At 35.8% G+C, this 25,220-nt stretch overlaps 3 protein-coding genes across 5 annotated transcripts; 1 reads left to right on the forward strand and 2 right to left on the reverse strand.

Annotated features, from left to right (window-relative positions):
- The first annotated feature begins 1,377 nt into the window (after positions 1-1,377).
- On the forward strand, positions 1,378-4,498 carry LOC140830457 (auxin-responsive protein IAA12-like). Of its 2 annotated transcripts, none has more exons than XM_073193783.1 (5): positions 1,378-1,962; positions 2,680-3,011; positions 3,444-3,564; positions 4,036-4,097; positions 4,189-4,498. In XM_073193783.1, the coding sequence occupies exons 1-5, from the start codon at positions 1,703-1,705 to the stop codon at positions 4,236-4,238; spliced, it is 825 nt and encodes a 274-aa protein (XP_073049884.1). In that variant the 5' UTR covers positions 1,378-1,702; the 3' UTR covers positions 4,239-4,498. The 2 variants fall into 2 exon arrangements, with proteins under 2 accessions (XP_073049884.1, XP_073049885.1); XM_073193784.1 differs by having other exon boundaries at positions 1,380-1,962; positions 2,683-3,011.
- Positions 4,499-4,637: 139 nt separating this feature from the next.
- Positions 4,638-8,040, reverse strand: LOC140830458 (uncharacterized). The gene is made up of 2 exons (XM_073193785.1): positions 5,208-8,040; positions 4,638-5,113 (listed from the first exon to the last, which is right to left on the reverse strand). The coding sequence occupies exons 1-2, from the start codon at positions 7,867-7,869 to the stop codon at positions 4,704-4,706; spliced, it is 3,072 nt and encodes a 1,023-aa protein (XP_073049886.1). The 5' UTR covers positions 7,870-8,040; the 3' UTR covers positions 4,638-4,703.
- A 1,499-nt stretch (positions 8,041-9,539) lies between these two features.
- Positions 9,540-18,197, reverse strand: LOC140830459 (ABC transporter C family member 5). Of its 2 annotated transcripts, none has more exons than XM_073193787.1 (12): positions 17,719-18,197; positions 15,165-17,484; positions 14,753-15,073; positions 14,588-14,674; positions 13,061-13,756; positions 12,379-12,543; positions 11,913-12,207; positions 11,531-11,745; positions 11,125-11,430; positions 10,865-10,928; positions 10,539-10,778; positions 9,540-10,025 (listed from the first exon to the last, which is right to left on the reverse strand). In XM_073193787.1, exons 2-12 carry the CDS (start codon positions 17,274-17,276, stop codon positions 9,913-9,915), a joined length of 4,614 nt encoding a protein of 1,537 aa, XP_073049888.1. In that variant the 5' UTR covers positions 17,277-17,484; positions 17,719-18,197; the 3' UTR covers positions 9,540-9,912. The 2 variants fall into 2 exon arrangements, with proteins under 2 accessions (XP_073049888.1, XP_073049887.1); XM_073193786.1 differs by having other exon boundaries at positions 17,691-18,197.
- Between the last annotated feature and the right edge of the window lie 7,023 nt (positions 18,198-25,220).

The raw sequence follows: 25,220 nt of genomic DNA on the forward strand, positions 1-25,220 counted from the left end.
GTTTTATGTTAATTACGATGAATTTCAAAATCAGTTAATAATGATGTTATTTGAAATTCATTTCATTTTATGTAACTTTATGTAAATAAAGTTTATATGAATTTAAAATTTGATATATTATTTTATTATTAACATTAAAATATAATTAAATTAAAATATAATTGAATTCCGTGTATTTCAAATCTATTGATGAAATACACCTTTGATTTTTTTTAAAAAAAATTAACAATAAGATATATTATATAAAGAAATAAATTATACTGAAGTTGTAGGTTGGGTGGATCTTTACCGTCGCCTTACGTTATTGTGACACAAAAAGATTCGTTAAGTGGACTCCACATTCCTAATTGGGTGGCGACTCCACTTGGTAATTGGGTCCCACATGTCCCGAGTATAAATTTGTGTATACGAAACTACAAAGGTTATAATATTCTAATTACGATTGTTGCTCATGCAAAATAATATAAACAAGATCACCAATCATCATGGTTATGAAACGTAACAATTATATTAATTTGAGTTTACACAAATATAAACAAAAAATCTGATGGTCTCAATTAAGTCTACCTTATTCCATGTTAATAATTTATGAGGATGCAGAACAAACCTTCAAAAAAAATAAAATGCATAAAAATACAACTCGACAAAAGAATTATTTCAAATTATCATCACTCTATGTCCAAATGCATGAAATTCATAAGATTATTCGAGAAATTGCAAAATCAAATCCTAGTGAAGCAATAATCCTATTCGAAAAAAAATGCTAAACATTTTAAAGTCAAGTCAAAATAAGAGCAAAATTTTTGCAACTCTTCTTATTATGTCAAGTGGAACTACATGTAGAGCAATGACACACATGAGATATTTCACACGGAGATCGTATCCTTCTCGTTCGTGATCTTCCACATGATCTCCTCACACATGGAGGTAGAATAAAACTATTCCTTGAACTTCTTATGGAATCAACCAATCTATTTGGTTATCTACATGATGAATTGGCTCAGTATAGGATATTCTCAACATGTAGTTCTATAATATTCAGAGCACAAACTATAAATGGATACTTGTTTAAAGAAATAGGAATGGTGTGCTTTCGTTTCCGTGCGTACGAAATTGATGAGATAATAAAATATAGAGTTTGAGATGAAAAAATTGATGATGAATATGAATTAAAAGAAAAGAGATATCTTTGTAATTTATTATGATAAAAATATTATTTTGATAAATTAATTTAACTGAAAATTAAAATAAATTATAATAATTAAGTGGAATTTATTTAAGAAAATCTCTCTTTAATTTTTCCTTCCTTTTTGTGTGTAAAAAGAGTGAAACGGTGTCGATTGAGGCTGGAAGTACAAGGCAAGAACCAAAGCTGATTGCTCTTTGTTGGTACAATACCAGCAGCTTGATCGTCCCCTCGTGGGCCCCACTCAAAAGGGCCGAACTGTATTGTCTGTTGAGGCGCATTAAGCCGACAGTCGGGGCCCACCCCATCTTCTATGCCTTCTCTCCGACAGTTTTCTTTTCCTTCACCCAAAATCCAAAGAAACCGAATAATCTCGACAGTTCGTTTAACTTCAAAGGATTCTTAATTATTATTTTTTGCGTAAAAACTGAATCTTTTGTGAAGAACAAGATTCCCAGGGAGGAGCAGACGGCGAAGGCGGAGTAGTTTCAAGTGGCTCAGTTTAAGGTTCTCGTGATGTCGTCGGAGGCATCTTCTTCGTACATGGATGACTCTGAGCTGGATTTGGGCCTCGGACTTAGTCTTGCGGGCTCTCGCGGCGGAGGTGGAAAGCTCAAGACCAAGTCTTTGGCGCCGGCGGCGGGTCAGTGGTGTCATCAGTATGCAAGAATCTTTACTGCTAGGGATTTTTCATCTGTAGCTTCATCATCATCTTCCTCTTCTGTCACCAAAAGAACAGCTGAACCACCTTCACCTCCAGGCCGCTCTGGAGTCAGGTATAATCTTTTTTTGAATTGAAACTTTTTATTTTTATTTCTGTCATCAAAGTTTATTTTATGCGAAATCTTAGATACTAGGATGTCAAGATTTTGGCTTTGCAAGATCAGATTTTTTTGTCTGAATGGTGTGCTTTACATGAGAGATGGTGAAGATCGTTTGATTTATATATGTTGTGATTTCGATTTTTATGATGTTTCGCTAAGAACTTTTTGTATCACTTGATTCTTGCATAATCTAGTAAATGAGATCATATTTATTCTCTCTTTTGAGAGTGCAATGAAAAAATTTCTAAACAATTTTATATGTTTCTAAACAATTTTATATGCAATGTATTAGATGGCCTTGACTGGCATCATTCCCTTTTGGAACTTCCTGGATCCGTACCTAATAGAAAGCCATATACTTCTCGACAAGAAATGTTCGGTTTTTCGGCATAAGGGATTGTAAAGCGAATTGGCACCCGACTGGGCCATTAAATGTTTCTTGGAGTAACCTTTCCCTTGCATCTTGTTTGTTGATGATGTTGTTATGCGTATCTTGTTATTTTATTTCTATCCGAGGAATTTATTCTTAGATAGTTAGGGAATTAGTGTAATATTGATAGTTTTCGATTTAATAGGAAACACCTGTATTGTATCATTGCAACTGATTCAAAGATGTCTCATATGTTTCCTTTAATTGAATTATTCTTTTAATGTGAGTTTTGCTTGCAGCAGTCATGTTGTGGGATGGCCTCCTATAAGAACTCACAGAGTGAACAGTTTGGTATATCATACGAAATCGCCAGAAACCGAAGAATTTAGTCCGGCTGTTGATAAATGTAAAAGCAGGAAAAATGTAGTGGATAATACCGACTTTGGAAGCAGCCGGAGCTGCTCTTTTGTGAAGCAAAAACGACCCTTAAAAGCTTCATTTTTTGTGAAGGTGAACTTGGATGGGTTCCCTATTGGAAGAAAAGTAGACATGAATTCCCATGACTGCTACCAGACTTTAGCTCAGACAATCGACAACATGTTTAGTTTCTATGCAGGAGTCGGTGCAAGACGTAATTTTCTATGCTTTCATTTGTTATGATAAAGTATTATAATTTTTTTAATCATTTTCTCCAAAAGCTTGCGAGTTACTGTGTTTGTTTGATCCAATGTTGACTCCTGGGTTCCAGTTATCATTTCTACCACGAAAATGTATTTATGAGCTTTGTGCATATTCTAGTACTCGGTCTGCCATAAATGTTTACTAGTTATTTTCTTACATGGGTAATGATTTTAGGGGTAATCACCGAGCTTACTGAAGCTGGAAATTGGATAGAATATTACTGAATTTGTATTCTAGAAGCAATTTTCGTATGTAAGTGTATGAAAGTGCCAGCTTTGGTCGGAAGTTTTAATTTCAAGTATTTTCTTTATTGAGTTTCAACACTCATATGGTGATCTCTCACTTCTGTTAAATTACCAACCGTTGGTTTTACTGTTATTAGGATCAAAAGTGGAGGAGCAAGCAAGAGGACCTGCAAGATTGTTGGGTGGTTTGTCCGACTTTATGCTCACATATGAAGATAAAGAAGGGGATTGGATGCTTGTTGGTGACGTCCCTTGGGAGTACGATGTTTTAAAACTACATGTTCTCTAATTATTTTACAGCTCTTGTTGTATAACAATCCTCACCCACTCTTGTAGTATAGACAATTAACCGATAACGTAGATCTATCACTGCAACAAATGCCCCTATGATCGTGTGTGTCGGTATATGTCACGTGATGGTAGAAACATGATATGCGGGCTGTTACATGGTTATGATATCTGAGTTCAACAGCTAACACCAGATACAAAATACTGCTAATGCTCTGTCCTACAATTGTTGTAAGTTGGTGCAATTAGTAAGACAATTGGCCCTCCGATTCTTTGTGGTTACATGTATAGTTTAGTACTTGAAACATGTAGTTGTATGGCTTAACCATATTTAAGTTATACCATTATCACTAAATATAACTTTTTGTACTGAACCACGGGTGCTAGGTAATCAACATTATGTTTACATCTGATGGTCTTATGGTTTGTCTTTTGTATCAGGATGTTTCTAAGCTCTGTGAAAAGACTTCGAATTATGAGGACAGCCGATGCTCATGGACTTGGTATGAACTAGGTTTTTTGTGTGGACTCTTCCATACCCGCTCGATGTTATCATGTGTTTACGTGTCCTTTCATTCCTCTTTTTGGTGACAGCTCCGAAGTCCCATGAAAATAACAGGACACATTTGTCAACACGTTTATAAGATGATGAAGAAACTCTATACTCAACGAAGATCTTGGTGCATGTTTCTTTCTTGGTTTTGATATCTTTTAAACCTTACTAATACTCATTTGACAAAACACGAAAGTGGTGATCTTTTTGTGTATGTATATATAGTTGGGTTACCTTTTGTTAGATTGTAAGTACGAAAACATATCGTGATTGAGTTTTGATCTTTATACACTCACAAGCTGCTAAATTCTATCTCCGTGAATGAAAAGTGTGCAATCAACTTTGTTTCAAGCTGTTGGCCAGGTGGTTGATTTTATTTCATGTTTTTAGGCAATATTTACCTGATGGTTGAAATTTGAATTAATGGTTATTTGCAAGATGAACCCAACCTATATCCCTCCAAGTCCAGAAACAAAACATCAGAACCTCCGTGATCTTGGTAAAAGCTAGAATCAAGAAACAACTACGGCCGAAAAGTAACATGTAATTATTTTACTCAAAGAATGCCATTTACTGGTGAGACTGTGAATATTGGCTTGTCTTTGTTATCAGCAGCACTTCCTTCTGTGCAGCTGCCACCTTTTCTCCGAGGCTTAGCTCCTTCAAGAATAGTTAAAACGTCTCTCATCGAGGGTCTATCCTTTGGTAGTTTAGCTGTACAAAGTATAGCAATTCTTAGAACTAAAAGCATCTCTTCTTGAACGTGTTTGGTATTTCCTACACTGGGGTCTAAAGCTTCTTCTAGTGGCTTGTTTTCACGAATCTTTTTACGGATCCATTCGACAATATCTACAGATTCTCCAAACTCAGGTTCCAACGGTCTCCTCCCTGTGAGAAGTTCCATCAGAACAACACCGTAGCTGTAAATATCACTCTTCTCGTCTACTTTCAACGTGTATCCGTACTCTGTCAAGAAAAACACGAGAATACGTTATTTAATTTGACTGCAAAATGATGTTATTTAGCATAAAAACAGAAGGAAACAAATTTAGTAACTCACCAGGGGCTATATACCCATATGATCCTGCAACCATTGATACTGTCTCATTCTTTTTAACCATCATTTTGGCCAACCCAAAATCAGCAATTCTTGCCTCGAGATGGGAATCTATCAATATGTTATTCGACTTAATGTCTCGGTGTATAACAGGTGGATGACAATCGTGGTGGAGATAAGCGATTCCTTGTGCTACTCCAAGGGCTATACTATATCTTGAAACCCAATCCACCAGTAATCTTTCCGATTGTTTTCCATGTAAAGCATCTCCAAGGCTACCATTTTGCATAAACTCGAAAATGATCATTGCATCGGAATCATTGTGGAGAAATCCCAACAGCCTTACAATATTTCTATGCCTTAATCTTCCTAAAAGATTGACCTCTGCTAGAAGATCCCCACTGCCTCCTAATTCAATATCTGTTACCCCCCTCCATAGCTTCTTGACAGCAAAAGTGGTGTTTAATCGCTGTATCTCAGCTTTATAAACGGTACCCGTTGCTCCCATTCCAATCACATTCGATTCCTGGACACAAGCTAGTATGTCATTGCTGTTGAAACCAAGTCTTTGAAATGCCATTAGTCTCCAAGGCCATTCACCATTGCCGGTTTCGAATCTTTCTTCAAAGCAATTCCCATCCCTCCATTTTTGGTACACATAGAGAGATGAAAAACCTGCTAGGAAGACAGCTAAAAGAGTTGAAACTCCTATCAGCCATCCTCCGAGAACATGTTTGTTATGCAGGGCTTGTTTTTTCGATGAATCTGCTGCGTTTTGTTGGCAAGGTGGAAGCACGCCACCGCAGAGACCTGAATTTCCTTCAAGGTCATCAGGATTGATTGTTCTTAACATCCCATTCGCAGGAACAGGCCCCTCCAGCTTGTTGTAAGAAACATTAAGCATTTCCAAGGCTGGAGAATTCCCGAAATTTTCAGGTATCCCTCCAGTCAGAGAGTTGTTCGACAGATCCAGGATAGCCAATGAAGGCATGCTAGCAATTAGCTTTGGAATAGGCCCAGTTAACTGGTTGTTTCGAAGGTTCAAAGTTACCAATTTCTCGCACGAAGCAACGCTAGCTGGAATGCTTCCAGTGAAGTGGTTTGAGGAGAGATCCAGCACAGAAAGTGAACAGTCTTGGAACTGATCTGGGATTTCTCCTATCAAATCATTACCCGAGGCCATGAATGTTTGGAGATTAGGAATGGAGAGAATCGAAGAAGTTAAAGAAGATTGAAGGTAGTTTCTTGATAAATCAATGAAAAAAAGTGAAGTTGACGTTGAAAGGTCATATGGAATTTGGCCTGTGAGATTGTTATTTGCAAGCTCAAGCCGTTGAAGCTTGACAAGCTTGCCAAAGCCAACGGGTATTGTGCCCGAAAGATGATTATTTTGCATCCTGACACGAACTAATGATTCACACGTTGATAAACTAGAGGGAATTGAATCAGAGAAGGCATTGTTAAATAGAATCAGCTTAGTTAGATTGCTTTTACTGCACAAATTCGAAGGAATAGGACCTGAAAAGGCGTTTGATGAAACATCCAGCCATTGGAGTGCCGAATGTCGGCCTAAATCACTAGGCAGGGGGCCTGATAGCGAGTTGTTCCAGAGCTCAAGAACCTCCAATTGAGTCCATCCTGCGATGGCAGTAGGAACCGTACCTGATAACCGGTTCGACATCAGATTCAAAAGCTGCAAGCTCCCAAGATCCGATATTTGGGCTGGAATTTCACCAGATAACATGTTGTCTGAAATATCCAAAACTTGTAAGAAAGTCATGTTCCCGATCTCTGGTGGAATCTCGCCTTCGAACTTGTTTTTGTACAGAAAAACGATGTTCAACTTCTTCAGTTTTCCCAGTTCTGAAGGTATCGACCCTCCAAGATTGCCTATTGCCAGATCAAGATACACCAGATTACTAAGGTTCCCAAATTCCACAGGAATCCCGCCTTCAAACTCATTATATCCAAGAACAACGGTCTCCAAAGCCGCCAATTCGCCGATCTCCGCCGGTATCCTCCCTGTCAAATTGTTCCCCGAAAGCCCCAGAAACTTTAATCTCCTCAAATTCTTGTAATTTATTGGAATGGAGCCCTCAAAGAAATTCCCCCTCAAGTCAAGACTCTCGAGAAAAGTAGCATTTCCAAGATCTTCAGGCAGATAACCAGAAAAGTTATTTCCAGAAGCATTGAGGGCCACCAATCCGGGCGCCATTCCAAGACCAACGGGAAATTGGTTAACAAAAGAATTCTGACTCAGATCGATCCACTGAAGTTCAGTGAGATTAGACAAAGATCTCGGCAACTGCGATTCGAACCCATTACAGCAAAAGTTAAGAGAATTCAAACTCTTCAATCCCTGGATTTCATCAGGAATCTTGCCACTAAGATACTTGCGAGAAAGATCAAGACTTTCAACAAAACCATCGGAGTTGCACTTCACTCCAGTCCAGCTGCAGTGAACTGAACTACCAGACGATGCATTTTCTTCCAATTTCCAGTTTTTAAGCTCATCCAATGGATCAAAAAGACTTGCTTTAAGCTGCAGCAGAATCGAAGATTCATCATTGGATTCGATCGCCCCCGCCACCTTAGTGTGACAAAGAACGTAAAAACAGGTGCAAAAAAGCAGCAAAAAGAAGAAAAACTTATTTTTCAACTTCATTTTGCTTTAATTCTCTATGACAATTCGATTCTTTTCTTAATTTCCCACCATCTTTTCGATTTCAAGAATCATCAAGATTGATGATGGAGCTGGTGAGCTGATGTCAGAAATCGAAACTGAGGTGATGATTTATGAAAACAGACTGGGAGAAACATTTAATGATCGATGATTAGTGAGAGATTAATTATTTAAAATGAATTAAGATTAATTTTTTTTTACAAATAATTAATAACAATAATTCGTGAGATCTGTAACACTAACAGCTGTGGATACAAATAAAATTGACTGGAAACTTTGGCTTTTCTTGAAATGTAACCCGACAGGAAACATGGCGAGAATTTGTGATCAGCAGTCAAATTAGTTGGTATATAAAGTTTTTTTTTACATGTATGTGTGTATAATAATAAAATATTAAATATAATTTATATACATTTTTTGTGGAAATTGTGCATTGTTTAGTTAATATTTCTCATATTAGAAATTTCACATGCAAAAATAAAATATTTATTTGGGAGATATTTCACATGCATGCATGTGGGAAGAATGCATAAATAAAAAGGTGAGTGGTATGTCACTAAAGTGGATGATGCCATGTGAAATAATAGTTCCCATACATCACTATTATTAGACAGAGACATATAAATATATAATTTGTTTCAATTGTTTATTTCCTCACTTCATAATTGCTAGAATTAACTTCAATTTTATGAATAAAAAGTTCAATTGCCATCTTCCAAATCAAAATGTTTTTGGAATTTTTAGTCAGAAGGTAATGTACCGAGATTTTAAAATTATTCTCGACATCTCGTATCGCAGTTCGACTTATTTTATTGTTAATTTTTTTTTCAACTTACATAAAATTTCTTCTTATTTTCAGTCTTCTTTCTGTTCATATAGTCGAGTTAAATGTAACATTGAGATCAAAAACCAAATTTCAAATGAGAAATTATGATTTGTTTATTTATATAATTTTAATTGTTGAGATAGCTTCACGTGGAATTGTGCTATTATGAGCTAAAATGCGATGGCGATGGAACATGTGGCACGTGCACCGAACGTGGGCCACTGATTAATGGCCAAGAGAATCAATCAATCCAATTATTTTTCTGGGCTCAAATTTGGGCCCTTGAAGTCACTGGTTATTATTAATTATTATTCAATGATTTGACAAGGAATTTAGATTGTCAGTAATATCAAAAGGGGGAAAGTATTTTGGATAGTTTATCTATTTTAATATGTATTTTTTTAGTCAAAGCATATACAATATTCAATTAAAGAGTAGGTTACGAGATAATTTTATAAATCTTTATCTATGAGATAGATCAACTTTATCGATATTTATAATAAAAAACAATGCTTTTAACATAAAAAATAATATTTTTTTCATGGTTGACCCAAATAAGAGATCTGTCACATAAAATACGATCCGTGAAACCGTCTCACACAAATTTTTGCCATAATTAAATACCTAAACACATAACATGGAAACTGTGTAATACCCGAAAAATAGCATATAATTTCCGGGCTTGGTATTATGTATCATTTAGTTATTTCATCCAACCAACCGGCCGCAGTATCATACAGTTGTATATTCATAAAATTTGAGAAATCTTTTATTTGGAATTTTTCTTTATGCCATTCAAGACAGAGACGGTGAATTCTAGAATACATAAAAAAGCTCAAAGGAGGACAGTGGATAATAACATGAAAAGTGTCTGTCTACGAGAACTTTTGCAAAACTTATTCACCGCAAAAAGAAGCGGTAGATTTACTGCACTTGCAAAATGCAGGATGCAGTCCCATTTTGGTCAGTTTTTCCTCACCTCTTTCTCTCTAGAGACTTATTCTATGTACAAATCATGCCCACGATGGCGAGTCACAGTGACTCACCATCGTTGCACCTTGGAAGGTTTGATTATGTCTCTCTTCGTCTGCAGTTTGATTTTGTACTTACGCGAACGCAGCAGGGATGGCAGCTTGAAAAGCTGCATTTTGATACCGAGCAGCTCTATTTCTTAGTTTCACGTCTGACGCATAAACAGATCAAAAGTCGAGCATGCCATTCGATCGTGATGAGTACTCTGACACGAGCTTAAGAAACATAGAGGACTTGTCATCTAGTAGTCGTGCTGGAGTGTCGAACTCCGCAACTTTACCTGTGAAATATACAATGAGATGGGAAATTAGCATCTGTTGGTGTTTGGAGTAAATACCATTTTAGGTAGGATTCTACACATCCAAGGGCGGATTGAGAAATCTGAAAGCGGACGGGCGAAACAACAATTTTAGAAAAAGCACATAAATTTCAAAAAATTTTCTTACCCCCGCTGGATTCTCTCTTTTCATATATCATTATTCCATCGATAAACAAACTATGAACTCCGAGATCACAATGGACATAGGAAGTATAGAAACAGTCAAGCTAATACTAATATAAGAATGAAAATGTCAATAGGGGCAGATTCAGCAGAGAGGGAGTTGATTCATCGCAGTCTTCAACTTTTATTTGTAGTTCTTTCCAAAAACTATTATTCACCTTCCAATAAGTTGATCGGGCCCACCTTGCTCCTTCCCATCGTGTCTCCCCCTCTCAAGATCATTTGAATCTGCCCTAAAGTAAATGGACATAAAATCGGTATATATAGAAAATTATGAAGGTACTGACGCACCATCACTGAGGACAAGAACAAGGTCGCTATCAATAACAGTCGGGATGCGATGAGCAATTGTACAAACAGTGCAGTCCTGAAATTCGGTTCTTATTATCTTTTGGATAAGGTTGTCAGTGGCTGAGTCAACTGAGGCTGTTGCTTCATCAAGAACTAATATTCTAGCCTGTTTAAGCAACGCTCGACCAAGAGATACTAGCTGTCGTTGGCCCACACTCCAATTATCTCCACTTTCTACAACTGCCCATGTCAAAGACAACGATTAATTCCTCATGTATACTCAGGATCTTACGAACCAGGAGAAATTTTTTATTCTAATCTGTTACCTGGTGTATCGAGTTTATATTCTTTCTGGCGAACTATCTCTCCTAGCTGAGACTTATCAAGTGCCTGAGGATACAAAAACAGAATGAATGGCACGCAATAGTCTGAAATGATATAACATGATCTCAAAGATAAGTACCAAAAAGATAGTCATTTGAATACAAAAATAATAGACACCATTTATCCATCTTTGGTTTTGAAAGGTCAAATGAGGCAAGTGATAAATATTTTGTTGTGCTACTAAAGAAGGCAAAAAATGGACCTGCCAAATTTCTTGATCAGAATGCTCTTCGAGTGGGTCTAGGTTGCCTCGAATAGTTCCTTCAAATAATGTCGGATCTTGGGGTATGATACTCAGCCGGCTACGAAGGTCATGAAGCCCGATTTTCGCGATATCAATGTTGTCTATGATTATTCTGCCAGCTGCTGGTTCAACCAGTCGAAAAAGGGCCTGTATCAAGGTAGATTTACCACTTCCAGTACGCCCAACAATTCCTATTTTCTTCCCACCAGGAAACACGCAGGAGACACCATGAAGCACAACAGGAAGACTCTCCTTGTACCGAATCTAGGATAAATCCGACAGCTTTTAAACACAAGTTTTAAAGTTGGCATATTATGAATCTTAAACATACAAATAGAACATAACTAAAACAATACGTGTGTACCTTTAAATCAATCAATTCAATGGTGCCAGTCTGTGGCCAAGAGGATTGTGGGCGCGAATCATCAATAACTGCTGGTGCCTCACTGGGTATTTCACAGTATTGGTGAATCCTTTCTATAGATACGATTTTGTTTTCAAGCTTGCAAAAGCTAAGTATCCATCGTGATAGACGTGCATTTAAATTAAGGCCATACGTCACCGCAAGGCCAGCCATACCTATGGAGAAAATAGCACAAGAATCATGCATCATTTACAAATGATTTACTACAATTTCCATGGACACCACTGAAGAAAAATATTTCCCAAAATCACCATTACTAAATCAGTCACATAGAACCTTAGAAAGAAATAATTTTGAAAGCCAAAAAGAGTGATTTACTCACTTGGGTCAATACTTCCATGTGGGAAGCTCACTAGTAAAACCATGCAGAAAGCAAATACAAATGTCGAAAGCATTTCCATACGTAGGCAAAGCCATTCGATAGCTGCAAGACTGCAGAAGAACGGACGAGTAAAGCAATCAAGAAGATAAAGATTCCTCTTCATGAATCGCTTTTCTTGGCCAAAACCTCTTATTGTAGCTGCTCCAGCAATCGACTCGGTAAAAAGATGAATCACTGGAGATTTCTGGATGCTAACAATGCGCACCAGTTCTCTAGATGATGCCATGTAATATTTCTGCATGTGTGAAGAAAAAAGTTTCATCTTAGCGTTTCCTTGCCCCTGATCTAAATAATTGTTGAAAAAAAAAACTTGATATGCGATATAGGCATATCCGTAAATGCAATTGCTTTACACTAGATGCAAAGTTGTATATAATACAATTTATGACATTGTACGACTGCTTACCTGCATCCACAAGCAGGCAATTGCCATTGGCACAACAAGGAGCAATATTTGCCAAGTAACTTGCGTCATCACACCAACAATACCAAGAAGTTGGATTGTAGTTGAAGCAAAGCCACCAAGTCTAAATGGAATATCGAGATCAACAACACTTTGGTCAATTGAAACCTGGTAGATCATAAAAAACCATTTTATTAGAAATAAAACAATAGAATCAGATTTAATATGACATTATAATTTAGCAATCGGAAAGATTTCACTGCCATATTTTTTAAAAATAATTTCACATATATAAAAGATGGTTATTATATTCTATATTATGAGAGATCAATCGAGTTAGCTCTTCAGCCTTCAACACATTTACAGGGTGAAGCAGACTTTAATTATGTAATTGGAAGGGATCCAAATGAAAAAGGAATGAACCTAGGTGTAAAGGGGAAGATTAACAAAGGCAGAAAGACCCTTTTTCATCACCCATCTCGGCCTTTCTCTGAACTGCGAAAGCTCTCTCTTACTTAACCAGTCTCTTGTTGTAATTGTAATAACAAAGTTGTTGCTATTCAACAATGCAGTGAATCATCTATTTCATTAAAACACGCCACCGACTAGCGCAGAATAAAGACCAAGGCAAAATCTTTTTTCCAAATTATTTAATTGATTTCTCATCAAGTAGGAGAGCGCTTACGCGATTCAGTATTCTTCCGGATGGAGTAGAGTCGAAGAAAGCCATCGGTGCGCGAAAAACTGTTCTGAGCATCTTCATAAATAACTTCTGGGCAGCTGCAAGACCAAATGTAGCAACAAGAACAGCCCTGACAAATATAAACCAGGAACTTCCAAAAGCAAGAGCCATATAAACACCAAGAAGCATCATACTACTGGTTTTAGGCTTGTCCCCAGTGGTTTGTGGATTAGCCCAAGCCATCCACCAATTACTTGCTATTTGAAGGACCTGAAATAACGTTTGTGCAATAATAATCAATGGAATCAACAACCCCTTGTACGCCGCCCCCATATACGACAAATACACTTTCATGCTCACTCTTCCACGCTCTCGCTCCTCTTCCTGAACAAGCTGTTTCTTCCTAGCACGTTTGGCCTTCTTTTTCTCTTTGATAGCTTTCAGGTCCGAAGCTGAAACACCTTCTTGTATGTCCTTTGCCATGCCAGCAATATTACTACCGACGGAATCACATTTCTTACACATGAGAACAGACCTATCAAGAGGATCATCTTTTTCTGTTTCTTCAAAAGCTTGACTCGCAAAATCTATGGCTTCAATAGCTTCATGATGAGCAGAGACTAATGTGCTGAAATCAGTTCCTGCTTGCAAAAGCTCCTCATATCTTCCAGCTTGAATAATACGGCCTTCCTTTAGAACCTATTACAATAGCATGCTTGATTAGAGAAGAATCGTGAATTTACCTCTTGCCTTTATTAATTTATTGCCTTTAAACAGTTTATCCGTTACTTTTGATTGGGGAGTTTCACGTTATGCATTAATTTCCTGATCGTTGGTATTGTTGGACAGTACCATGCTTAAAACAAACAAACAAATCAATCAGTAAAAGTACCGATCAGCAGATAAATTTCTGAAAATCCATCATAAAATAACTAGATTATATGTGCTGGCCTCTCCATACACTTGCCTGATCTTCTAAGACGATGAATATATTTTTCTCTAATAATACATGGAAGGTTTTTTAAGGGAAAGTTAAAGGTGGGGAAATGCAGTGAAACTTGATCCCTACTTTGTAGAATAGTTCAAATACTAATCTTTATTTCACGTCATTTGATGTCAACACAATGGTTACTCTGAGAAGCATAAATTTGTAAAGATAAACGACATGCATTTTATATGGAACATGGAAAGATGGTCTCATTATCTCCATTTGCACATATATGAGCAGATGGTCTCATTATCTCCATTTGCACATATATGAGAAGCTCAATTATCCATGAATGATGCTGGACTAATTCTCCAACAACTACAACTAGTTATCCATCCACGTTTTACAGTCTACCACGAGATAAATGTGAGACAAGAAGATACTATGCAATTTTCAATTAACCAATCAAAAATATGCTCTCATCCATGACTTAGATGAGTAATCAATATAATACACACATAAAAAGATCCAAAACCAATCACATAGACGTCAACTTGAGATTTCTTACACATGTGCGTTAATAGATACAGTGAAGAAAATACCAAAATCAAGTCGGCGGCTGGCAAAAATTCAACTTGATGAGTTACGAAAACCACAGTCTTTCCAGATAGGGCTGTCAGTATGTACTCCTGCAGTTACATGATACAGATATTTAGGCCAACCCCCTTTTCAGAGAAAAAATAAAATTATGCTTATGATTTCTAAACCTTAAACAATTCTGAGCCAGTGTGTGCATCAACTGCACTGAAGGGATCATCAAGTAAATAAATGTCTGCGTTTTGATATAATGCCCTGGCAAGTTGCACCCGCTGCTTCTGACCGCCACTAAGGTTTATCCCTCTATCACCAATAATGGTCTGATCACCATGTGAGAATAACTCCAAATCTTTCTTCAGAGAGCAAGCATGAATAACACTCTTGTATTTAGCCTTATCCATTGGAGTTCCAAAAAGAATATTTTCCTCAATATTTCCTGATTGTATCCAAGCAGACTGAGGGACATAAGCAGCAGACCCACAAATTCTAACCTAATGAACACACATAGAGCATCAGCATGATTTAATCAACTAAATTCATGGAACAAATACTTCAGTTAGCATTTCATATAATCTGACTTACCTCACCATTAACTTTTGGAATCTCACCAAGAATGCAAGAAAGGAAGCTTGATTTCCCAGAACCAACGACACCACAGACAGCCACTCGCATTCCCTTTGTCACCCTGATTTGTACGCCTAATAAGGTTGGAACTGAAGAAGATGAATCCCAGCTGAATTCTCCGTCTTTGATTTCTATGGAGACATCTGAAATGCCTCGGGGTAAAGTGATGGTTGCATCTTCCTGCAGCTCTTCCTCATTCAAGAATCCTGCTATTCGATCAAGCGAGACTTTAGTCTGTGCCATCATTGAAACCAAGTCAGGAAAATTTCTAAGTGGTTCTTGCAGGATTCGAAAAGTAGCCAATGCAGAAAGAACACTGCCAGCTGTAAGCTGACCCCCTAACAAAATGGAAGTGCCAAAAGTGATAGCCGAAACAAATATAGGGGAGCTCCAAAAGATAAACGTGATGAAAGCCTGTGAGTAAAGAGCTTTTCGGAGATACTTGAATTCGACATTTCGCATTTCTTCCAGTTTCACTCTGTATCTATCCTCCCAAGCCTGCAGTTTAAGAATCCTCATATTCCTGAGGCATTCAGAAGTCCTCCTCATCCTATCATCCTTTGCAGCCATTAACCTATCTTGGTAATCTTCCTGAATCCTCGCTAGTGGGACAGTTGCGATAATCGATATAACGGTGGCTATGAGAGTGGCAACAGATGCAATGCCCACATTTTTATACAAAATTGCCAGGGCAAGAATAATTTGGAGAGGAAGCATCCATATATCATGCAGATACCAAGAATAATCCCCCACTCTTTGAACATCAACAGCCATGTAGTTAACAACCTCGCCACTGGTGTGACTTTGCCTAGCTGAGCTTGAAAGTCTGAGTCCTTTTCGATAGACCATTGCCGTTAGAGCCGATCTTACGTGCATACCCAAAATATCGACCCCAAGATACCACTGTCGGGTTGTTAGGGTCTCTACCAACTTGGAGCCAAAAAAAATTCCAGCAAGAACGTAGCCTTCATGGGGGAAAGTCTCCTTTCCTCCTAGGTAATCCACAAAGTAGCTTATCAAGTACGGACCTACGTACGAGACCAGAGTGTTCACACCAGCAAATATAGCATTACATGCTGCCTCTTTCCAAAAAGACTTGAAAATGGCCCAGGCTAAAGAAGGCTGATTCAGAGGATTCTCGGCCTTCAACTTCTCCCAATTTGTATTCAATAGCTTATAGTTGGTCTTGGACCGATCTTTTGGTGCGAGCAAAGGAATATCTTTCAGTTCAAGTGGTTTCCTTGCCCCGATCGAAAGGAGTGGATTCAACCAAGAAAGAGTCAGCAAACTAAGAAGGCCAGCTTCACTGTAAGGAGTAACCTTAAGACACCCTGCTTCTTCTTCTTCGAGCAACAAAGGTTCTCTAAGATCAGAGTTTCTAAACTTTTGAATACCAGTGACACCTCTAAAAGCAGCATAACATAGAAAACAAAGAGCCGGGGTGGCCGCAAAATTCACCAAAACATGAGAATTCGAGTGGCCTAATCCTTCTCTCAGAATCCCTCTACCATCGACATATGCAGTACACAAGCAAATAACAAAAGATGCAACCCACCAAATTCTCAACAAATATGGGAAACTCACAACGGTCTTGTATTTACAGTAAAGAACAGAAAAGCTCAGCACAAACCAAGCTAAACTCTGAGCAGCAGGCAAAACTATAACAGTCCAATTTGAGCTCTTAACCTTCCCTTGTGCAGCCTTCTTGATTAAACCAACGCCATCAAACCCCAATACCAAAACATGCAACAACAAAACATAAAAGCAACAAAAGAGTGAAGCTTTATAAGTTTTACCGATCACCACACTCTGACCTTCCTCACCGATTAGAACTCCTCTTTGACTATTGCCAACAGAATTGCCGTTCAAACTCTCCTTCGGAAGTCGAATCCTACCGAAACACAAGGCAACCTGCCTCGCAGACACAATGGAGAGTAACACAAGAACCAACGTCAAGTTGATGCAAACTGAGGCCAATTCCAATACGGGTAAGCCCTGAAAGCTCTCTAGGCCACGGTTTGAAGCTTCAGATGCAGTTGTTTTAGTGACGAGAAAAAGATTCATACCCATAATTTTCTTTATAGGTATCAATCTTTAAGCATAGGAAATGACGGAAAGCAATGACTCCGAACTGAAAAACAATCGCTCCGCAATTTACCGAGTTTAAAATTAATGTGACTGCAGAGAGATTGAACCTCGTGAAGGGCATTTCACCATCTGGCAATCGGTGCTGTGTTCAATGCGCAAAGCTTATGACAAGTAGCAAAAAAGGCAGAATCTGCAAGACACATCGCACATAAATTCTGGTCAGTTTTATCCTCAAACCCAACGCAGGTACCGACAGAAATGTAGACAAAGAAAGGAATTTAAAAAACGAAAAAAGAAAATAAAAGAAAACAATCACGCAAAAACTCCTCTCTCGTCAGACAATTTTTGTACTTTTGCTTCAAGAAAAGGTGGGCAAGAATCGAATCGGAAACGTACCGATTAATCAAAAAGACAGAATCCTGACCTGGCCGGGTGGCGCTTTGATGACAAATTCGTTTATCGAGCCTGCAGTAATGGCCCTGGCCAAATTTTCTGCATTTAAACAAACAGAAACAGGACCCTTTTGAAGGTTAGAGAAATACGCCGCCAACCTTCAGCTATCAGTACTTAATGGGGTGACGATGAAAGAGAAAAAGCCAAGAAAAAATGCGAGCTTTATCGTAAGCCTAATATATATACGTCGGCATAGGTTTCACAAAAAAATATTGCATCTTTTCAACAGTTTGATCATGTTATAATCACTGTGATTATGGTCTATTATTCTTCAAATGGGATAATCATAAAAAACCTTCTTTCTTGTAAACATCTTCCAACTGGGTTCGCATTAACCCTTCCAATCGTGTCACCTTTTGTAGTGTTGTGCGCCGCCTGTGTACCACCGTCTGAGAGCAATGACTCAATTTGAACGTTTGAATGGAAGAAAATTGCGTGAAAATTCTTAAATTAATAATTCTTTTTCTGTTGATGTGAATTGCAATGTTTTCCGTAGCTTTTTCCTATCATATTATATTCATCGTATATATAATTGCAAGATTTTACGGGTTGTTTTTCTGCTGACAGCGACGAGTAGAATGTTTTTCAACTTGGACTTTATATATTTTTTCCGCTTGTTATAATGTATCAGTAAAAATTGCTGGTAATTTTATTTGTACCATATGTAACATGTTCATAAATATATTAGATAATTCGTCACCTGGGTCCGAGTCGAGTGCTCACATTCGACATGAGTAAGTCTCATGTGAGACCGTCTCACGGATTTTAATATGTGAGACGGGTCAACCCTACCCATATTCACAATAAAAAGTCATACTCTTAACATAAAAAACGATACTTTTTCATGTATAACCCAAATAAGAGATCCGTCTCTCAAATACGACCCGTGAGACCGTCTCACACAAATTTTTGTCCATTCGACATACTTAACATGCTGAGGTCGGTTGATTTTTTATCTATCAATCATATACCGAGATCGGCAAACGGGGTTGTTCGTCGGATAGCTCGTGAAGCTTCTGATGTTTCTTCTTATGTTGTATGGTATTCTCGTGATATACCAGTTTGACTACTTAGGATTACAAAATTAAGATATTATGAAGTAATACACATATGATTTATTTTCAAAAAATATATATTAGATAATTCGTGATACTTCCAAATTTGTCGTACGATTCCAAGGAGAGTTGAATATAATAAAATTTAAGAAATAATATTATATTTACGTTTATATATTAAAATAACAAACAAATGTTCCCGAACAAATATTCCGGTGACAAATATTTTAAGCCTATGAGGATGAGATTTGCCTAATAAATAAAAAAAAAATTAACTGAGTTTAGGGGAAAAAGTTAATTAAAATGTAGGTCAGCATTTTTAGGTAAATTGAATTTTGAGTTGGGTATGAGTACGATAACAACGAAATGATGTGTTTGATGGGACATAATCCTTTTAAGTCACACCAAATCCAATCAAAATTAAACAAATATATTATATTTTATATATAATGAAAATGAAATGTTTTTATATCATTTTCGAAGCCACATAGCTACTACTATAATTTATTTGAGGGAGATTTGTTTCAAATCTCTACTAACATAATTTTATATGTGCGTTCTGTTTTTGTCCGATCAAAATTTTTTTTTCCCAGTTTTTGATTCACACAAAAAAGTGTTTCTGTACTTCTAGGTTCACGTGTATTTCTTCGAAAGAAATTTGATACAAAATATTGAATTAATATATGATATTTGAGCATTAACTATTTTAAATATGATATAAAAGATAGCTTGAATATAAATTAGAACAACTATATTATATCAACATTTATTACATTTGTTTGTGTATTCAAATGTCATATATTAATATCAGATCTGAAATAGTGGACGCCAAAATATTCATACATCACATTTGTTATGTTTTGCATGCCTAATTATTTAGGTCAAAAAAATTGGTGACTCGTACGTAAAAAAATCCGTACGAACTATATATCATTTATGTAATTTATCTGAAAATGATGTCTTAACTTAGTTATCTCGAATTTTTAGTGAATATCCCTATGAATAAGGTATTTATTCGGGGGGAAAGCAACTTTTTGTTTATATTGTTTTTTTTTTTACCTAAAAGTTGGCTTACACATGTAATAACGTAGCAGTTGACATAAGTTAATTGGTGACTCAGATGTTTCCATTAGCCCAAGATGATGAATCAAATTAGAGTCGTGTCCTGCTTCGTAGATTATCTTCTCACTTGCATGGCAACTCTTAAATATAAAATTCTGATATGTTTCTCACGTTTAATAGGTAACTATTACATTATTGAAAAAATACGGTCGATGAATAACATAACAAATATATATGAATAAGAAGGGGATTCATGAATTTTGTAGAGTTTGAAGGCTAAATCTTTATGATATCTTTTATACAAAAACTTTATAGTAGAGATATCGAAACAAGTTAGGTCTATCGGGTTAAATCGTCCAACGACATATTGTAAACTATTTCGGTTGATAATTTTGTGACCCGTCAAAATAGCAAGATTTCCGGTCCTCCTAATGGCAGGTTGTGGTCCAGTCCGACCCACCTAATTTGACATTTAAAGCTATTAAATTTTGCTAGGTTTGTCAGACACGATGACAACCCACCCGATAAAATAGGTGGGCCACCAATCAAAATGGAAAGCTGACCTAAAGGTCTTCAACTACGATTTGATTCGGTTTCAGATTTTTAAAAAAAAAAATCGAAACGAACAAGTTTATTGGCTTCATAAATTTCAAACCAAACCATTAAATTTTTATTACCAAAGCAATCCAAATAATGAATTTCGATTTAGTTCTTTGATCTAGTTCGAATGCCTAATTTTAACTCTTGAGTTTCATTTGGAGAATGTAGCAATTGACACTTGATAGAAATTGAGTAAATATTTTATTTGATCAGTAACTATAATGCTTATAAGTAAAAACATATATTAAAATACTTATTCAAGTTTTTTGCAACTTAGGAAAAAAACATATACTTTTAGTATGGTAATTATGTTTGTTTGGACAAAACAATAAATAAATTGTCAATGTAATTGATTCGTTACAAGCTCCCTAGATACATATTATATAATACAAACTAAAAAACAAATAAAAATATAAATATTTTCAAAAAAAAAAATCACTCTAATTTTTTTAAAAAAATTATTACTTGATTTTTTTATATATTAATGTACATTTTGGATCAGTTTGGTTTAATTTGATTTATTTTTATCCAAAGCTTGAATCGAGCCAATTATTATGTTTTGTTGATTTTTAAACAATCCAAATCGTAATTGCCTGAAAATCAATCCAAATAATCTCTTCTAAATTTTGACTCCCATCATATTCCACTCTAGAGACTCCATTTTCATTTTCATTCCTTGTAAATTACTTTTCAAAATGGTCTAGTCGTTTTCTACGTCTTATTAAATACTAAAATGATGTCGCATCACAAAAATAATCATCCGTCATGTGTCAATTTTTATATCTATCAATGAAATAATACTCATTTATTTAATATGATAAAATATATTAAAAATTTATATTCAATATTTAAGTGTCACTTAATTGATGACACAAAGATTAACATGGTATATGAAGAGTTGTTTAAAAAACATTTATTTTATTTTTATTATTATTTTTTTTTATCAGATTTAAGGGACAATAATTATATATTGATATATATATATATATATATATATATGTCCATATCCTCGTCACCATAATTCAAATCACATCAAGTCATTGTGGCCGTTTGAAATCCGAGGCTCGAACATTAAATATTGATGAGATACATGCGGACAACTTATTGATTATGGTGTCAAGAACGTCTGATGAAACCGACTGGAAAATGCGAGAGAAGATCGAAAAAGTTAGCTTTACATTGCTCAACACACACATAGGTATATGTATATGTGTGACAAATTGCAAAAGATTGAAAAAAGGTAACTTCATAAGGTAGAAACTTCCATCCTCGTGCCTACTACGGTCGAATGAACTTCACTGTGAGCATACCAACATAAGAGCTAATCTATTATTTACTAGAGTAGGTCTCATGTGAGACCGTCTCACGGATCTTAATCCGTGAGACGGGTCAACCCTACCCATATTCACAATAAAAAGTAATACTCTTAGCATAAAAAGTAATACTTTTTCATTGATGATTCAAATAAGAGATCCGTCTCACAAATATGACCCGTGAGACTGTCTCACACAAGTTTTTGCCTTTTTACTATGGTTACCATTCATATATGAATATTACCTATTTTTATCTCTCGTTTATAACAAATTTAAGATAAATTGACATTCGATAATATAGATGATTAAGATTGAAAAAGCCAAACACGAAAGAACATATTTGTAATTCCCTAAAATATTATGTATAAATGAACAAAAAAAAATGGAACAAACTATTTCATTCTGATACGCACAAATTCATTATTTAAAACATAAAATAATATTATTTCTGATACTCCATGGATGGGTATATTACCCTTGGCTCATCCCTAGTCCAAATGGAAGATAGGCCTATCAAGGCTCCAGGGATTCATGGATGAGCCCACTACCCTTGGCTCATCCCTAGCCCAAATGGAAGACAGACTCATCAAGGGCCCATGTATTCTCCTATAAATATCAGTTTTGAGTGTTCAGTTGATTCATTCACTATATTGTTTTTCAACAGCATCCTTAGTACGTCAAGATACCCTCATTCCCCCTTCCAACGGTTTTATTCGTGATTTCAAGCTCGGGACAATTTTGAAACATGCATCTGGATTAGTGACACTTGCTAGAATCGGATCCTAAATTTCCAGTGAGTATCAATTTCTATCATCTAAGATCGATTTTTTGTGAAAAATGACCTCTAACATACTATCTACAATTCAAACTCAAGTAGGTTTAATACCGAAAAAAGAAAAAAAAAAGTAAAAAGAAAAACTTTCCTCACTTTCAACTAAAATTTGTAAATTCAATTTCTTATTAGGTTAATTTTTCTCTTCGCATTTTATAAGTGAAATTTGGGAAAATAAAACCCTGGTCAACTATATTTTTGAAAAATGACAATCCCCAAGTATATTTTCAGTATTTCAAATATATATGAGAAGATTATTCCTTTAAAAATGTTTGACCAAAGTTATTTTGCTTATCGTTTTGTTTTCAAACATTTTTACCGAAGTTATTTTGCTTAGCGTTCTGTTTTCAAATTGTTCTTATAAACAAGACATTACACTTAATCGTTTATATTTTTAGACGTGAATTGCGTATATGTGAGACAAAAGTACGAGTATAAAGTTTCATCGTTTAAATTTTTAGACGAGAACATATGATAATTGTAAATTTTAATAGTATGTATGCAATTCCAATTTGTCATGTTTTGATCGATCGCATTCAATGTGAATTGTCGGGCATCACCCAACCGTAGTCGTGCTTTCCTAAAGTCATCCCGCCATGCCTCATTCAATATATACATTGCAGGTCTTGTTTGAATCATAGTAAATACAATTGCCCCATAGAAGGCAACAGAGGAGTGAGATTCTTGGTTATATATTCAATTTATTTCGAAGAAAGCAAATACTTTTCAAATTTTGGTCACTATTTTGATTTCTTGACAAACAAATATAATTTCCAGTAAATAATTTTACTTTTTTGATTTATGGTTCTAAATTGAGGATTAATGGGTTTAGTGATCATCATATTCAATGCAATCACATACCCATACTTAATTTGTGTTTGCGCATAACTTTTGGTGTCAATGAGAATAAATCCATCAATGGTAGTAAATAGAAAATTCCGACGAGGGGGGACGCAGTGATGTCGTGATGTTGCTCGGCCGTGAGGCTTGGACAAGGTGGTGGTCGAGTATCATAGGGGAGAAAGAGAAGGTAAAATAAAATCTTGACTTGATTTTCTTGTTGTGTTAATTATCACTAACAGTGCCTGCAAAACCAGTAAATTATGGTCAGCGTACAATATGTTTCCTTCTACACATATATCCCGATCGAATCTGCAACCATTGATATCGAGAGTTGCAAATGAATTCGATATCTTTGAGTAATAATAGTGACATCATATGTACAACTAAGAAAACATATTTCCAAAGTGCACATGTCTTAATTTAGCCAGAGATTCATTGCATTATTAACTCATCATATCACATAGGATATCTTCACCCGTAAGTGAGTTGTGAATCACCGACTACAATGCATTGACTCCTACGTATTTCGAAACTACACCCAACCTCGTCACATGGTGACCGGAGTCGGTAAATGTATCAACGTACATACTAGTAAGCAGAGTCTTCATGTTGTCTCTGGTCTAAGAACTAATGATGTATAACCATAATCATAGACTAATACATTCGATAAGTTACAACAACTTGGAAAGTCAGATGTAAGGTTGTTCAGCGCCTCATTAAATGAGCACTACATATTCTTACCAATGAAACACGACATTTACATCACATATACTAGTATCAAGTTCAAGCGACCTTTATCCTTATTTTAGGTAGCTAAATTGACTAGGTACCAATATAGAATATACAATATACTTTTTAATGAGTTTCATAATCTTAAGTTGAAAGGCATACCTCGTAGTACTTATTGTATATTCAAGGGTTTATCTATGCAGCTTGTATATATTAAAATCAAGATTATTTTTACATAAGAGTTCATAAAAGCTAATGTGATTTACCTGACTAACATGTTTGCATGTTATTGAGTTAATTTATGTTAAACTAATGAAAAGAAAAAGACAACACACACAAAATTTGCATTTATTGGTATCTTCATCTATCATTTGCTTTGGTCAAATTAGTTTTGGAATTTGTATCTTCATCCTTTTTATCATCTACTACTGTAACATAATAGTTGTTCATGGAAGTCTTGCTCCGAATGTGCAACTCGTGAGCAAAACAAGATCATTATATTTTGGAGGAATATTTGACCATTAATCATGTTACATCGATATATTACTCACGAGAAGATGAAATTAAAACTCTCTTTAATCCAATATTATGACACACATCGATCTAAATATTTCCCTCCTGAAATTATATTCATCTTAACCCATCAACCAATTTTTCCAACAGAAATGTGTATCAATAATTCATTGCATAATACATTCCCTTCATTTTCTCTTGCCACTTCTTTGTTCAGTTCCAAAAACACACGAGAAACAAAACTAATCAATATATCCCATAGTGCAATTTAAGGGATCGAAGATTCAATATATGTGATATTGTATGCTTATGTTTTTTTTTTCACACCTATATTTACAATTTTATTCTAATTATAAAAATAGGAGAATATTTCAGAGTGTTAAGTTAATATAACTTTCAAGGTAAATATAAAAAAAAGAGTCAAAGTTATTTCGTCCACTATAGATTAAAAGTTCTGTCTACTCCCGTGTACATAATACAACCTTTCCCCTTCAAGAAAGAAGGTAAATTGGCTGATAGACACCAT

This window comes from Primulina eburnea, chromosome 4 (assembly GCF_022965805.1).
Source record: "Primulina eburnea isolate SZY01 chromosome 4, ASM2296580v1, whole genome shotgun sequence".
Classification (NCBI taxonomy): domain Eukaryota; kingdom Viridiplantae; phylum Streptophyta; class Magnoliopsida; order Lamiales; family Gesneriaceae; genus Primulina; species Primulina eburnea.

Excerpts from the sequence above, each read along its gene's own strand:
- LOC140830459 (XM_073193787.1), bottom strand. The coding sequence starts at position 17,276 with ATGGGTATGAATCTTTTTCTCGTCACTAAAACAACTGCATCTGAAGCT. Across the intron at positions 15,074-15,164 it reads TTCCAAAAGTTAATGGTGAG|GTTAGAATTTGTGGGTCTGC; the intron begins GTAAGTCAGATT and ends TGTGTTCATTAG. Across the intron at positions 10,929-11,124 it reads CTGATCAAGAAATTTGGCAG|GCACTTGATAAGTCTCAGCT; the intron begins GTCCATTTTTTG and ends TTGTATCCTCAG.
- LOC140830458 (XM_073193785.1), bottom strand. The coding sequence starts at position 7,869 with ATGAAGTTGAAAAATAAGTTTTTCTTCTTTTTGCTGCTTTTTTGCACC. Across the intron at positions 5,114-5,207 it reads ATATGGGTATATAGCCCCTG|AGTACGGATACACGTTGAAA; the intron begins GTGAGTTACTAA and ends TTTTCTTGACAG.
- LOC140830457 (XM_073193783.1), top strand. The coding sequence starts at position 1,703 with ATGTCGTCGGAGGCATCTTCTTCGTACATGGATGACTCTGAGCTGGAT. Across the intron at positions 1,963-2,679 it reads CCAGGCCGCTCTGGAGTCAG|CAGTCATGTTGTGGGATGGC; the intron begins GTATAATCTTTT and ends TTTTGCTTGCAG. Across the intron at positions 3,012-3,443 it reads TGCAGGAGTCGGTGCAAGAC|GATCAAAAGTGGAGGAGCAA; the intron begins GTAATTTTCTAT and ends TACTGTTATTAG.